At 40.1% G+C, this 14847-nt stretch overlaps 2 protein-coding genes and 4 non-coding genes across 13 annotated transcripts in view; 1 reads left to right on the plus strand and 5 right to left on the minus strand.

Moving 5' to 3' along the window:
• RFC4 (replication factor C subunit 4) overlaps positions 1 to 4302 on the plus strand; it is a 22643-nt gene extending 18341 nt beyond the window's left edge. For all 4 annotated transcript variants that reach the window (XM_034661476.1, XM_011219208.2, XM_002914811.4 and 1 more), the window contains exons 6-11: positions 1157 to 1300; positions 1493 to 1613; positions 2329 to 2454; positions 3556 to 3636; positions 3713 to 3829; positions 3916 to 4302. In XM_034661476.1, coding sequence (XP_034517367.1) covers positions 1157 to 1300; positions 1493 to 1613; positions 2329 to 2454; positions 3556 to 3636; positions 3713 to 3829; positions 3916 to 4011 — 685 coding nt within the window. In that variant the 3' untranslated portion in view covers positions 4012 to 4302. The remainder of the gene's footprint in view (positions 1 to 1156; positions 1301 to 1492; positions 1614 to 2328; positions 2455 to 3555; positions 3637 to 3712; positions 3830 to 3915) is intronic.
• EIF4A2 (eukaryotic translation initiation factor 4A2) lies at positions 4095 to 10364 on the minus strand. Of its 5 annotated transcripts, none has more exons than XR_002141828.2 (12): positions 10227 to 10362; positions 9368 to 9416; positions 9149 to 9281; positions 8730 to 8869; positions 7781 to 7949; positions 7559 to 7668; positions 7206 to 7349; positions 6763 to 6900; positions 6442 to 6531; positions 6139 to 6218; positions 5588 to 5694; positions 4739 to 4877 (listed from the first exon to the last, which is right to left on the minus strand). XR_002141828.2 is itself a non-coding variant. In XM_019794761.2 (11 exons), exons 1-11 carry the CDS (start codon positions 10253 to 10255, stop codon positions 4733 to 4735), a joined length of 1227 nt encoding a protein of 408 aa, XP_019650320.1. In that variant the 5' UTR covers positions 10256 to 10355; the 3' UTR covers positions 4095 to 4732. The 5 variants fall into 5 exon arrangements, 3 of the variants coding, with proteins under 3 accessions (XP_019650320.1, XP_002914858.1, XP_034517348.1); XR_002141827.2 differs by having other exon boundaries at positions 5584 to 5694; XM_019794761.2 differs by lacking the exon at positions 5588 to 5694 and having other exon boundaries at positions 4095 to 4877; positions 10227 to 10355.
• On the minus strand, positions 6276 to 6415 carry LOC117795538. Its single transcript, XR_004619599.1, has one exon. It is a non-coding gene; the product is annotated as a small nucleolar RNA SNORA4 (small nucleolar RNA).
• On the minus strand, positions 6595 to 6726 carry LOC117795528. Its single transcript, XR_004619590.1, has one exon. It is a non-coding gene; the product is annotated as a small nucleolar RNA SNORA63 (small nucleolar RNA).
• LOC117795594 lies at positions 6985 to 7160 on the minus strand. The gene has a single exon (XR_004619664.1). It is a non-coding gene; the product is annotated as a small nucleolar RNA SNORA81 (small nucleolar RNA).
• LOC117795602 lies at positions 8971 to 9039 on the minus strand. Its single transcript, XR_004619679.1, has one exon. It is a non-coding gene; the product is annotated as a small nucleolar RNA SNORD2 (small nucleolar RNA).
• Positions 10365 to 14847: the final 4483 nt, after the last annotated feature.

Raw genomic sequence — 14847 nt, forward strand, 5'->3', positions numbered from 1 at the left:
CAGTTGCCGACACTCAGCTGAAGTCCAGAGCAAATGATTCACCTTCTGACATAATCATCAGAAGGTCATTAGTAAGTAGCCTGTCATCACAGTACCTAAGTAATACCTCACTTCGTCTCATCACATAGACATTTTACCATCTCACATCACAAGAAGGGGGAGTACAGCCCAATAAGATGTTCTGAGAGAGACCACAGTCGCATAAGTTTTATTACAGTATATTGTTAAAATTGTTCTGTTTCATTATTGTTAATGATCTTGTTATTGTTGTTAATCTCTTACTGTGCCTGATTTATAAACTGAACTTTTCCCTAGGTATGTGTGTATAGGAAAAGCATGGCATATATATTTATATACTGTTTGATACTATCCAGGGCTTCAGACATCTGCTAGGGTTTTGGAACACATTCCTGTGGATAAGGGCGGACTACTATACAAAAGGCCCATAAAGACATGAAAACGTGCTCATCAACATCATTATCCATAGAGAAATGCAAATCAAAACCACGATGAGATACCACTTTATGCATACTAGGATGGCTCTTAGCAGAAAGACATATTGGCAAAAATGTGGAAAAATTGGAACCCTTATACTTAGCTGGTTGGAATGTCAAATGGTACAGACATTTTGAAAATAGTTTGGCAGGTCCTCTAAAAGTTAAACATAACTTTTATGTTTATATGTTTATAACCAGATAACCCAGCAATTCCAATCCTAGGTGTATACCCACAAGAAATGAAAACATAGGTCTATTCAAAACATGTTCAAAAATGTTCATAGCAGTATTAGCCATAGTGGTCAAAACATGGAAACAACCCAATTATCCATCAACCTATAAATGAATGAATAAAATGTGGTATATCCCTTTGCCATATTATTTAGCAATGAAAAGGAATGAAGTAATGATGTACTACAACATGGATGAACCTTGAAAGCATGCTAAAGCAGCCAATCACAAAGACAACATATTAATCCATTTATATGAAAATGTGCAGAATAGGCAGATCTGTGGAGACAGGAAAGATCCATGATTGCCTGCAGCTGGGAGAATTGGAAGGCGTGGTGGGTATGGGGTTTCTTTTTGGGGCGATGAGTGTTCTAAAATTAGATTTTGGTGACAATAGATGAATTATAACTCCTGTTTCTCTGAATCAGTGGGAAGCCATGTCCTCCTTTTAAGATTGTGATTCTGGATGAGGCAGATTCTATGACCTCAGCTGCTCAGGCAGCTTTACGACGTACCATGGAGAAGGAATCTAAAACCACACGATTCTGTCTCATCTGTAACTATGTCAGTCGGTATGTATATTGCCCTGAAGATAGATGCTAGGGAGCCTTGTTTTGATAACCCCAATTAGGGAGAGAAAAAATGTAAATGTTTGAAGGATACAGTAATTTCTCCTTCATCAAATCTTGATTTGTTCTTGATAAAAATGAGTTCTTTGGGGGAAAATCTTTAGTTGCTGACTTTTTTTTCCCAATATTTTACAGAATAATTGAACCTCTGACGTCTAGATGTTCTAAATTCCGATTCAAACCACTGTCAGATAAAATTCAACAGCAGCGATTACTAGACATTGCTGATAAAGAACATGTCAAAATTAGCAATGAGGTAATTACTGATTATTGCAAATATTGTAATTACGAATTCCTTTGATGAATTCATAAGAGGTCCTGAAAGCATCAAATGTGGTACTTTAATTTCTGATGCTTTCAGGCAGTTAAGCTAAGAGAGCAGCATTTGGAATGTCTAGGAATTACAGGTTCAGCCTTCTTGTTACTATTAGAAGTTTATTATCAATATTTCAGAGCCAGAACTAGAGCAGAGTTCATACACATAATGCAAATTCTCCGATGATAAATCTCTGCATAATGTTAAGATTTTAATGTCCTAGCTAATATTTCACTTGAGGAGTGAATTTCATAATGAAATTTTTTCAAGGTTTTATTTATTTGACACAGAGACAGCGAGAGGGAACACAGGCAGGGGAGTGAAATTTTGGTATATTAAGAGGATGTGTAGGCCTTATTCATTTTAACAGAATTTAACCATAATTTGATGTAGTCAAGAAAATAGGATTAGAAATATGGAAATTTCTCTGTCTCTGCAAATTTCTTTTAAAGGCAAGAGATCTCTAGCCTTCCACTAGACTGATGCTATCTCCATGAATTTTGCCATTGTAGGACTGATAACATTCCCTTAAAACCGAAAATTAGTGTTTTCTCCCACTAACTCTGGGCTAAAGTTGTTTTTTCACTTTATTAAAGTCAAAAAGTCTTAATTGGCCAGCCATCGTAGGTTAAAAAAAATTTTTTTTTTCTTTCAGGGAATAGCTTATCTTGTTAAAGTGTCAGAAGGAGATTTAAGAAAAGCCATTACATTTCTTCAAAGTGCTACCCGATTAACAGGTGGAAAGGAGATCACAGAGAAGGTGATCACAGACATTGCTGGGGTAAGAGCACTAGATATTCCAACGTTTTTGGTTGGGCTTGGGCTCTTAGAAAATTTTCATCTGACAAATGTATTCAGACTGCTTATGTGCTGGGTGTAATCCATTCAGGCAGCTTTAACAAAATACCATAGGCTGAATGGCTTATAAACAGAAATTTCAGTTCTGGAGGCTGGGCAGTCCAAGATGAAGATACCTGTATAGAGTATCTGGTGAGGACGAATTTCTTAGTACATAGACTCCTAGTATATGGACTTAACTGCATCCTTTCTGGCAGAAAGGCCTTTTCTAAGGGCACTAATCCCATTCATGGGGTTCTTCTCTCAGGACCTAATCAACTTCTCAAAGTTCTCACCCTCTTTCACAGTAGGGATTTTTAACATGAATCTTGAGGGACACATTTAGTCTACAGCATGTGCCAAGTACTATGCTAGAGACTGTAATAAGGAAATAACCTGGAAGCATCAGAACACTTCAGGGATATGGCATTAAGAGATTCCTGTTCTTACAAATCTATTCTGATAAAGGGTCATATATCCCACTAAAGGGGTATAGATAAAGGGGCTATATCCCACTTAGAGAAATCGTTTTTGTCGGGGTTCATCTTTACCACTAGTAGGATCACTACTTTTAAGACTTAGTTCCTCAGATATTTTTCATACTGTTAGGGAAATGGTAGCATTAGTCCGCTTTGCAATCTCTTGGTAGTTCCATCTTTACTAGGAAAGGGGGCACTCGCCTTCAAAATCCCTTTTTAAGCTAATTGACAGATTTTAGCCACTGCTGAGGAATAGTTAGAACTACTTGGGTACAAGCCAGTGGGGAGAATTTTTAGCTGCTCACCCACTGACCAGAGCAGCTGTTCTTGTTCCATCATGAGCCCAAACTTGATCAGAAACAAAATTTTGTGTACTTCAGAGGCATTAAAAAACTTTTAAAAGCAAACTCTATCACTATTACATGATAGTGAGTGGATTAGTTTAAAGATGGTCCTAATCAGGGTTAAGAGGTTATGATTACATAGAGAGGTTATTTCTAGCTTTCTGGAGCTTATGGTAATGAGGCTCTTCCCAAGTTCTCTTCCTTTGCCTTCCCAAACCTTAGGTAATACCAGCTCAGACAATTGATGGAATATTTGCTGCGTGTCAGAGTGGCTCTTTTGATAAACTAGAAGCTGTGGTAAAAGTAAGTCACTTTAATTTTTCCCTTCCCCAAAGTTACCAGTAAACGACCATACCAAATTCAACTCTTTCTGTTGCAGGACTTAATTGATGAGGGCCATGCAGCAACTCAGCTTGTAAATCAATTTCATGATGTGGTTGTAGAAAATGATAACCTCTCTGATAAACAGAAATCTATTATCACAGAAAAACTTGCTGTAAGTGGGCAGTTCTGCACATTTTAGAAAATGTGTTTTAAATACAACACAAAGGGAGATTTTCCTAACTTTTCATTTTCTTATAGGAAGTAGACAAATGCTTAGCAGATGGTGCCGATGAACATCTACAGCTGATCAGCCTCTGTGCAACGGTGATGCAGCAGTTAACTCAGAATTGCTGAAATGATCTTTTTTTTAAGATACAATTTTGTAAGATACTCTTTGTAAGTATGATCTGATAATAAAATGACCAAAGCACCTTTAAAGTGAATATACAATTTATTTAACATTCAAACTTCATTAAGACATGTGCAATATGGCAATTTTACTGGGGGTTTAACCCTACCTAGGATATGATTGCTTGCTGGGGCTTAGCAACAGGGTCCAGTTCACACTTAGCACTAATTAAATACTTTATTGAATAAATACAATACCAAACAAAATGCATTCAAATGCTTTCTAAAAAAAAAAAATTTTAAAGGCCTTTCTATTCAGGCTTTATGACAAACACAATAAAGGCAGATATGCTAGTTTAACATAATTGGCTGATTTTATACAGCACTTATATCTTTTAGTCCACAAGTATATTATTAAATGATAGAGAACATCTAATACAACCATTTCTACAGAACTAGGAAATAAATTTCTAAGAAAGAAAGATTTTACAGACCCCATCTTTTATACCCAACCCCAACAGTCTAACTCTAAAGAGGATAAAGCCAATGCCTTTCCTCACAAAGAGCTCACGACTAAAGTCGCTTTGCTATCAAAATCTGTATTTCTGATCCGTTATGAGCATTGAGACAAGATTCAAATATTCCCAAAGAAAGAAGCACAATGCACGTTGTGATCGCCTATTCAGCAACAGCGAGCACTGCATTCAAAACTATCTCATCCCAGGAATTAAATAAGGTCAGCCACATTCATTGGCATTTCCTCCACTGTAGTATTGTAGAAAGTCTCAATGTCACGAAGAATCCTCTTGTCTTCTTCAGTAACAAAGTTTATAGCCACACCTTTCCTCCCAAATCGACCCCCTCTGCCAATTCTGTGTAAGAAAAAGAAATCACAGCAATTAGAATGTTACTTCTCAAATATGAACTACTGAACATGATGATCCACTTGTTAACCATCAGCTGCTGTTTACTTAATAGGGTTATAGTTCGTGCTTCTAATTGGAGCGCACTAGCTGCTAATCAATATCTAGAGAAAAAAATCTTCCTTTGCAGTTAGTGCCAAAAGGATTCAAGGCTTGTCTGGCTGCAAAATGAGATTTTTATCAGGTGTCTTGAGCATTACTTTTAAAGCAGATGACAGTATTGTGTTTGGGGTAGTGAAATTAAAGCCCATACCAAAGTGGGCCAGCCAAGAGCAGATGTCAGCCTGGGACAGATGTAAACACCAGGGATAAAACAAAAAGAACAGTTATGTCACCCATTTCGACGCACCTCTGGAACTGTAAACTGTAAATACAAATGCTGCAAGGTTAACTACTGTCTAAAACTTACAACTTTTTCCAGTGGGAAAACAAGCATTTGGTATGGTAACCCAAACTTATCACTGCTTTTTTGCTCAGTTTCACACGTTGTAACTCAAAATTACTCAAACGTGTTTACCTCCAAAACAGCTTTCTACCTTCCTGATAGAAACCAGACAACACAAACCACCTAACAGACTAACATACAAAAATGCCTTGGCTGGAGCAACTTAAAAATATCAAATAATCATGACAAAAGAAAAACAAATATAAATACCGACTCGCTCTTTATTCAAACAGTGTGCTGTTTCGCTTATGATTCCACGTCCTAAATTACGTCAACGCCGTTTCTGAGCGCCATCTCGTCATCAACTGCTGCTATCGACTCCTGTATTTTTTAAAAAGTCTTTTTTTACATCACATAACAAGGTACAGTTCAATTTACTTAGGGATAAAGCCACTATAACTAAACCAGGGACTGCTCAAATTGCTACCAGACAACACCAAGAAAATCCCAACTACAGAGGAATCACCAAGAAAGAAAGCACATGGACACAAGAACTTCACTAAAATCTCAAAAGTAAGCTGACCAATAGATCTAAACAACCTGATCTGTATGTAGTAAGTCCACAATCTGGGCAACATTTACGACTGTTTTCCCACTGTAGATGACCAATCTTCCCAAGTACAATTTTAGTTACATCTTACCAAGTTACTAAGTCTTTTTGCTTCCCTGACATGAAGTTACCTTTCAAACAAATCAGTCCGTAGAAAAGCCACACATGAATTCATTTTACCAGTACAGTTAACAGCCAAAATGCGACCTACTCACCTGTGAATATAGTTTTCACGATTGGTAGGTAGATCATAGTTTATAACCAATGACACTTGTTGCACATCAATCCCACGAGCCTGAAAACACAGCGGTACGGTGTTCAAATTCTATTTTAAAAAATCAGACAGCTATATAATGTAGGCCACAAAATAGTAGTGAACTATGTGAAGTGGTATAGCCCACTGTGGAGTGTGGTCTTTTCTTTAATCTCCCAAAGAGCCCAAGCTGGTAAAGGTTATCAAAAAACCTTCCCCCCAAAATAAACTTTTGGTAGATTAAAAAGAACAGTAAGAGACTTACCAACAAGTCAGTAGTGATCAAAACACGGCTTGACCCTGATCGGAATTCCCTCATGATAACATCTCTTTCCTTCTGGTCCATGTCACCATGCTGCAAATTAACAAACCTTAATTCAAGAATCACCAGTCACATCAACTACTCAAATTTATTGACATGTATGAGACCAAGCGTCCCTGGCTGCTACGGGGGTATAGCAGACAGGTATAGTTAAGAAACAACTTTATTTTGAGCAGGGGGAACGACAACACAGCACTTAACAGCTATATTGTAGTCTAAATCCTGCTTTAATGAAAATACAATTACTACTAGAACACCTCTTACCAGAGCAGAAACTGTGAAGTCCCTGGCATGCATTTTCTCAGTAAGCCAGTCCACCTTGCGCCTTGTATTGAGAAAAATAACAGCCTGAGTAATCGTCAGTGTCTCGTACAAGTCACAAAGTGTATCCAACTTCCATTCCTACAATTTTTCAAAGTTAACAGTTATTAAAACCTAGTTTCCAACTCATGTCATTAGAAATTCATTCTCTTAAGCCTATGCAAGACATATTGCACCAAATCTTAAGACAAAGGACACTGGACATTAAGAAAGAGGTCCACCCCAGTCTTTACAATCTAGTGCAGTTACTCTTCTTCTTGTGTGTACTCTGCTAGCATTATTACAAAAACTAAGGCAATCCTAGTTTCTGCAATTTTAGCACAGTGCTTATACAAGAAGATTAAAAAATAAACTACATCTTAATGTTTAGTAATTAGACAAATTACCTCTCTTTCAACATTAATATAAAATTGTTTGATTCCTTCAAGGGTCAATTCTTCCTTTTTCACCAGAATTCGAATTGGATCTCTCATGAATTTTTTGGTCACTTCCAACACATCAGTTGGCATTGTGGCAGAAAGCAACACAACCTTAAAAAAGACAACGATTATACTGTCACACAAACAGCCCAACTTTCACAATACTCAAACTGCTTGAGACCTAGTGTCTTTGCCTATGAAATTCTGTGGTTATGCACTAATTACCTTAAGCAGGGGGGAGGACAAATTCATCAGCTGTACTGTAACCTGTGTTAAACCTAAGCCCCAACCTACTACAGGACAGGAAAATTAAAGCTCACCTGAATACTTGTATTTAGTTTTTGGAAAATCTCATAGATTTGATCCTTAAACCCTCGGCTCAACATTTCATCTGCTTCATCCAAAACAAACATTTTGATCCATTTTGGAGCTGACAAAGAAAGCCATACATATTATCAGCTCTAGATAGATGCTCAGGGATACTATTTTTAAATTTGTAATAATAAAAACAAATTATACTCTCAATGGACAGCAATACTTACATAGATATCTCCTGTTTAACATATCAAATACTCTCCCCGGTGTACCAACAACAATGTGTGGTGCTTCAGCCTGCAGTTTTTGCATTTCATTTCGAACATTGGTTCCACCAATGCAGGCATGACAAGTTGCTCCCATATAGTCTCCAAGTGCCAGAATTACCTTTTGGATCTAAAAACCAAAACCCTTAATTATTATCCAGCAGAATTACAGACTCTGTGACTAAACTTCCAAAGCATAATGGCAAATATCTGGTCTGCAAATAGCTTCTATGCATGCACAATACTTAACTACTTCCAAGCTTAAAATGCAGACTGATCTGCCTCATGGTCAAATTCCCTTAACGTGTCTTCCTTGTGCCTTGTCAAACTTGGGATCCTGTTGCCCCGGATACTAGCTATTTTAGTTGTTAAATCATTTCCCACATTGCTTTTCATTGTGTAGGAAGGTGTAAATAGTGGAACTCTGCAATTACATCTAGGACAGCTTGTTGATACTTTAGTTTTTCCCAAAGTACTGGACCTCATGTCCTCTTGACCTTAATAAAACCTAGTTTTATTAGCAAGGTTTTACTTCAAAGCCAATATAGCAGTGAGCTTTGAAAACATAGCATGCAACAGATGCATCACAAACTACTGAGACAGTCAAATGATAACATGTCACTGCAGTTTTCATGTTGCACAACTGCATTCAAACTTAAAAATGGGAACAGAGCTAGTCCACCCTGAAAAGCTTTGGTTTCTCAAATCTGTTACACAACCCTGCAAATCATACCTGCACACCCAGTTCCTATTTTTAACTTTCAACAAAAACTCCCTGCATGCATGGACAATTAGAAGGAGGGCTCCTACTGATAGGACCAATTTATACTAAGTTTAAAATTCTTCACAGTTGTGAAACCTGAAACCTATGCAACACGCAAGCAGTTTTTTTGAACTACACTATCAATACCTGTTGAGCCAGTTCTCTGGTGGGGGCCAATACTAGTGCTTGGGTCTCCTTGAACTCAATCTCCAACTGTTGCAGGATGGAAATAGCAAATGTGGCTGTCTTGCCAGTACCTGACTGAGCTTGAGCAATCACATCATACCCTAAAAAAAGTAGGATACATATTTACCGATCCCACATCAAACCGCCACTTCTAGTTCACACCATGTATTCCATTTGGAACATTAATTATGCCCAAATAATCAAGTGATCAGCAATGAGTTTTCTCTTCATTTCAGGTCAGTCCCGAAAGATGATTGCCATCATTTCACTTTAAGGAATACAAACAGGTGCTAGCCCCCAGAAGTTATTTTCCCTTTTATGGTCCAGGTCTATGCAGAACAGTTAATTCATTTCTTAGAAGTGCTAACTATTTCTTTTACCTTTAATACAAGGAATAATAGCTCTCTGTTGAATAGCTGAAGGCTTCTCAAAACCATAAGCATAGATGCCCCGAAGAAGAGACTCCTTTAAATTCATATCGTCAAAGTTATCAACAATCTCATTCCAGTTGCTCTGTAAATTACATATAAAAAAGACTGAATAAATGGGATGAACAAGCTCACCTTTCCAGGGTTTCAAAATCAACACACATTTCTTACCTCGATGACACCATCAGGGTCCATTCCCTCTGGGCCTCCATGTTCTCTGCTGACAAGAATACTGCAGTTAGAGAACATCCCTTTCCCCAGCCACCTTAACTACACATTAGGGGAGAGCACTATTTATACAGGCCACCCTCCCTTGGACGTGTACACCCCCCCCCCAAGGCAGTCAAGGAAGCTGGCGGTGCACGACACCTAATGTTCTGTGCGCGCCAGCCCAAAGGCCGACGACAGGGGACGCCCAGGAAAGACCCCACGGACGCCGGCCCTTCCCCCCAGGCCCGAGCGCCAGCGCTCCCGTCTCGCGAGAGCTCCGCGCGCTGAGCTCCGCCCCTTACACTGCGCAAGCCGGGGTGATTGACGCGGGCCGAGGCCTGGCGAGAGCTATGCCAACGGTTCGCAGGGACCCGGTTGCCGGCGCGGTCCCATCCGCCTTGCGGACTTGGCGAGCAAGCGCCGCTGTTACCCTCCCCCCACCCTACCTAAAGTCGAGCGCTGCAAGTCGCGCCTTCCGCCGCAAATAATGCTTCGGACTCCGTTACACTATTTCGACTGCGGACTGCGCCACCGCTTTAACTAAACGTGCGCCGTACGGGCAGGAGAAGCAACCAGGATTTAAAAACGTCTCCGGGAGAAAAAAAAAAAGACACCCTCCAACCACTCCGTTTTTGTACCCTGGTCTCCCCGCAATCCAGGCCCTACCCATCATGGAAGCTTCTCGAAGAGCAGAGGGTGCTAAACCCCAAGGAAACGCTTATGAACCCAGAACTCCCTGCCTCCACACCATCCATTATCATCTCCGCTGGGCGTCATATGACCTTCGCCGCAAAATACCACCTCCGAGAAAGCGCCATACCTGTTATAATCCGCGGAGCCACCAGACATGATCCGAAGAACCACTCAGCGCCCGACTGGAAAGACAGCGGTACCGCGCCACCCGTTTTTTATAGGCTCGCGGCCGGAACCCGTTTTCTGCGGAGGAATTTTCTCGTCGCTCTTCGGTTCTCTACCAAATTGTGATCTTGGGGTTCTTATCTCAGAAAATATCCTAAGCAAGTGGGTGGGAAAACCAAATTTGGTTATTTCTCGATCTTACAGGGCCGCTGGAAATCCCAGGGCCTTGGGGGAAGGTTTGGACTCTTTGCCTTGCGGCGGAAGAATATTGCAGCAAGCGGCTGCCGATCCGCGCTCCCCGCCCGCCCCGCTCCTACGGGGTTTCCGCGTCCCTGAAGCAGAGGCGGCCGGGGGAGCGGAGCAGGACCGGGAGGCGGAAGCCTGGGGCGGCTGGGCGGCCGGCGTTTCCCCGCGGGCCGGTGGGGTCGAGCTCGCCGCCTGCCGCCGGCGCTCGGGGACCGCGGCGGAGGCACGGCCACGCTCTGCACTGGGAGGGGGGAAGTACGGTTATTCCGCCGGCTCCCACCGCTGTTTAATTCGACGGTGAAGAGCTGCCTGGCCTTTAGCTGAGCGTTTAACATCTCTTCAGATCTTAAAAGTGTGAAACTTCCTGCTCGGGAAAATGTCGACCAACCAGCATGTTCCAGAAAATCCGGTACAACGTAGTACATTGTGCCAAAAGAGGACAAAATGTGTAGTGTCCTTTGCATATGTCTCTGGAGTAGCTAACTCTGTTCTCCTCATGTTGCCTCTGGTCTTCTCTCGCTCTCTTAAAAATAATACTAATAATTTTTACGTGTGATGAATGCCCCATAAGATCACTCTGAACTTTTGCAAAGGGTTAGCAGCTAAGGAGTAATTTTCCTTGTAATGCAGGAATTTAAATGGACGCTTCCGGCAGATACAGCTCCATGCCCCTTCCGGACTAGATAGATTGTGATTCTGGTCTATACTGCTCATTTTTTTCCAAAAGGCTTTGAACTTTAATTGCTTAATATCTAATGCATGTTGATTTAATGGAAATTGAGAGCAATACAACCCTTGCTCCTTAAATAAACCGCACGATTCTTTAAGCCCCGGAGGTTTTCAACTGTAGCCCTGACCCAGGCCTGGGTTAGGCCCAATCCATTTAGTCATTTAACTTGAAAATACTACCCACACTGCAAGATATTATCAGGGAAACATTTTCTCATTAATTCAGACGGCTGCCTAAGGTCTGCTAACTGGAAAAGTTGATATAATTTTCTATATCTGTATATGATAGTTGGGTTTTTTTCAAAATTTATTTGAAAATTATTGTGCCAGGAACTCTGACAAAAACTAATACTGAGATGACAAACTAGAGGTGGGTCTCAGTTTAGGGATGCTGCTCCTTATCATCCCCCTGGGATAATGTTCAAATTCAGATTTGAGATAACGCCAGATATTTTCTGAGAATGGAGGTCAAAGATCCTTACTGTCTCATCTAAAACCTGCTAAAACTCTCCTGGGATCTGAGAAACGGAAGGAAATACTAAATCAGAAAAATGACCAACCATTTAGTCTCACTGGAGTCTTGAGGGTGAAACCAATCAATGGGGGGGTTGTGAAATCAATCAGCAATTAACACCTAATTGTTGACTGTTTTCTTTAGGTTTAGCACTACTGTTACATGTTGTGGAGGATTTCCAGAATCTCTTAAAAGGAAATAAACAAGGGCTAAATTCTTGTTTAGGTCACAGTTGCTGAAGGAGTTTCAAGGTAAAAAAGCTTCCTAATCACAGTATTTCTAATGAATGCTATGTGTACCACATTTGCATGTGCTTATTAAACACCGTTAGGTAATAAATGAGTTACAGGTCCAAAACACACCTATTAACAAAGTTTGCTAGCAACAGTGAGCAGATTCTTTTATGGTTAAGATAAACTTTCTACTGTCCTGAGATCTAAATTAGGGCCTTCTCGAAATCCACTGCAACTTCTTTGCTAACCTGGATCACGTGAGGCCATTTATACCCTTCAGTGGCCTCAGCTGACAATTCTAAACCCAGCTAGCGACGGTAAGCCATCGTTCACCAGAGGAATCAAGGAATTAGTATGAATTTGTCAGTACAACAACAAAATTTTAAAAACAGTAGGCTTTATGTTGATAGTGATGGCTGCTTACAGAAAGTGCCGTGTATTCTTTTGAGGTTCTTACATTATTTCAAGTCCATCAGTTGATTTGAAGGGATAGTAATGCGTTTAAAGCAGTGTCTTGATAAGCTATTGAGATGCAAATGTTTGTTAAAATATATTTTGGATCTTTAACTCATTTATTACTTATTAATGTCATTTATTATTTAGTAAACACAATATAATACATGCTTGTCCCTACATCTGTCATTTAAGTGTTTAAGAATTATTGCCTTGAGCTGGGTAGGGACAGTAGTGCTAATCACCTCTTTATTACTCAGTTGCTGGACAAAATACGAGGCTCACTTCTGCTTGAATGTAGGCGGTATTCACTGAAGCAATTCGAAGGGCAGCACTCACTGGCACATTCTTTACAATAACTTTGAAAACCATTTGCGTAAAGATAAGTAAAGATTAAAAGAGTTGAAGGAAATGGAGAAAATTGAGGAGGACCACAGAAGGGACTATGGAAGCTATATAAGGACTGGGTTTAAATCTGTTAACCCAATGTTCTTAAATTCTATTGTGTAACCAAGATATGGAGGGGTTTGGTTTTGTTTTGTTCTGTTTTGCTTTGTTTTTTTAGCTCTACCTTCATAAAGACAATAATGTAAAAATACATCAGTACATCTAAAACTGTCGTATGCATAAAAATCAATGGGAAGATCTACATGAAATGCAGATCCAAGTGGGCTCTGCCCTCCCACCAAGATTCAGGAGACTGGATCTGAGGTGGGGCCCGCTCTTTATTTTGAAAAACTCAAAACCTAAGGAAGCGTTGCAAGAATAAAGTCATGAACACCAAATTTTTGTCACACAGTTTATTATATTTGTTCTCTCTCAGATTTATGACTTTTTTCTGAGCTATCTGCAAATCACCTAGTAGTGACACTTGACTCCTAATACTTGGCACTACATCCTAAAAATATTCTCCTTCCATAAAACCACAGAAGTATCATTACATCCCCCCAAGTTTACTATTAAAATAATATCTTCAAAACTATCAATATTCAACATTTCTCAAATGTCCCAATAATGTACTTTATAACCTTAAAAATAAAATCTAGGACCCAATCAAGGGTTACACATTATATTTAGTAGTGAGCCTGTCTCTTTAGTCTCTTTTAATCTAGAACAGTACCCCCCATTGGAGAAGGGATTTTCTTTTTTTTTTTTTTTAGATTTTATTTATTTATTTATTTGACAGGGACAGCCAGCAGAGAGGAAACACAAGCAGGGGGAGTGGGAAAGGAAGAAGCAGGCTCACAGCGGAGGAGCCTGATGTGGGGCTTGATCCCGTAACGCCGGGATCACGCCCTGAGCTGAAGGCAGACGCTCAACCGCTGCGCCACCCAGGCGCCCCGGAGAAGGGATTTTCTAATTAGAAATTCTACGACATATATATGTATTAATGTGTCCATGTGTATGTGGTGTGTGCTTGGGTTTCTCGTGACCTTGTTAATCTGGTTTGGTTGTTTTTCCTGTCTTCTTGGACATTCACATTTTTGAAGACTCCAGACCAGTTTGGTTTTGTTACTTTGTTTTAGAATGTCCCACACTTTGAATTTGTCTGACTGTTCCCTCATTATTAGGTTCGATGTCAACATTTTTGGCAAGAATATCACATTTAGGTGGCAAAACATCCTCTTCAAGCCATCATATCAGGAGCACATGGTGTTAGAGTTCCCATTACGTCCATGTGATTCTGATTCAGGTTAATCTACAGACAACATTTTGAAAAACACCTGCTTGTAAAACCTTGTGAAATTGTGTGTTTTATTTGAAGTCATGAAACTTTGCCAGAATTCTATATGACCAGCTCTAATCCTTTATTGGAAGTGCTAAAACTATCAACAATAAACAGGTAGCTATTATGTTATGTAGCATGGTGCTGGGTCCTTGCAGACATCAAGAAAATGAAAAAGGTACAATTCCCACTTTGGATCCAATAGAGAAAGGAAAAGAAGCACATAAAAACAAGAGAACATTTATCAGTCAGGTGGTCAAAGATCAGAAAATTTGACAATACTCAATGGAAAAACACATATTCTTCTGTGGGTGGGAGTTTAGTGTAACATTTTTGAGTATATTTTGACAATATGATGAATTAAAATGCACATGTTCTTTGACCCAACAATTCCAGTTAGGAATTTTATCCTATACCTATGATTAGACAAGAACCCAGACCTCTGCCCTGCCCTGTCTTCTGCCTCTCTCCCCATTTTCCACCCCAACACCTTCAAAGAACAAGAACATCTATTTCTGGGCACCTGTGTGGCTCAGTCCATTAAGTGTCTACCTGCGGCTCAGGTCATGACCCTGGAGTCCTGGGACTGAGTCCTGTGTGGGGCTCCCTACTCAGCGGGGAGTCTGCTTCTCCCTCTGCCTCTGCCACTCCCCTTGCGTGTGCTCGCTGGCTCACTCTTTCT

This window comes from Ailuropoda melanoleuca, chromosome 1, assembly GCF_002007445.2.
Source record: "Ailuropoda melanoleuca isolate Jingjing chromosome 1, ASM200744v2, whole genome shotgun sequence".
NCBI classification, from domain to species: Eukaryota; Metazoa; Chordata; class Mammalia; order Carnivora; family Ursidae; genus Ailuropoda; species Ailuropoda melanoleuca.

Coding starts and splice junctions, on each gene's coding strand:
- EIF4A2 (XM_019794761.2), bottom strand. CDS start 10,255: ATGTCTGGTGGCTCCGCGGATTATAACAG. Junction 7,669..7,780: donor GTTAAACAGGAGATATCTAT/GTAAGTATTGCT, acceptor TTTCTTTGTCAG/CTCCAAAATGGATCAAAATG. Junction 7,350..7,558: donor AACTAAATACAAGTATTCAG/GTGAGCTTTAAT, acceptor GTCTTTTTTAAG/GTTGTGTTGCTTTCTGCCAC.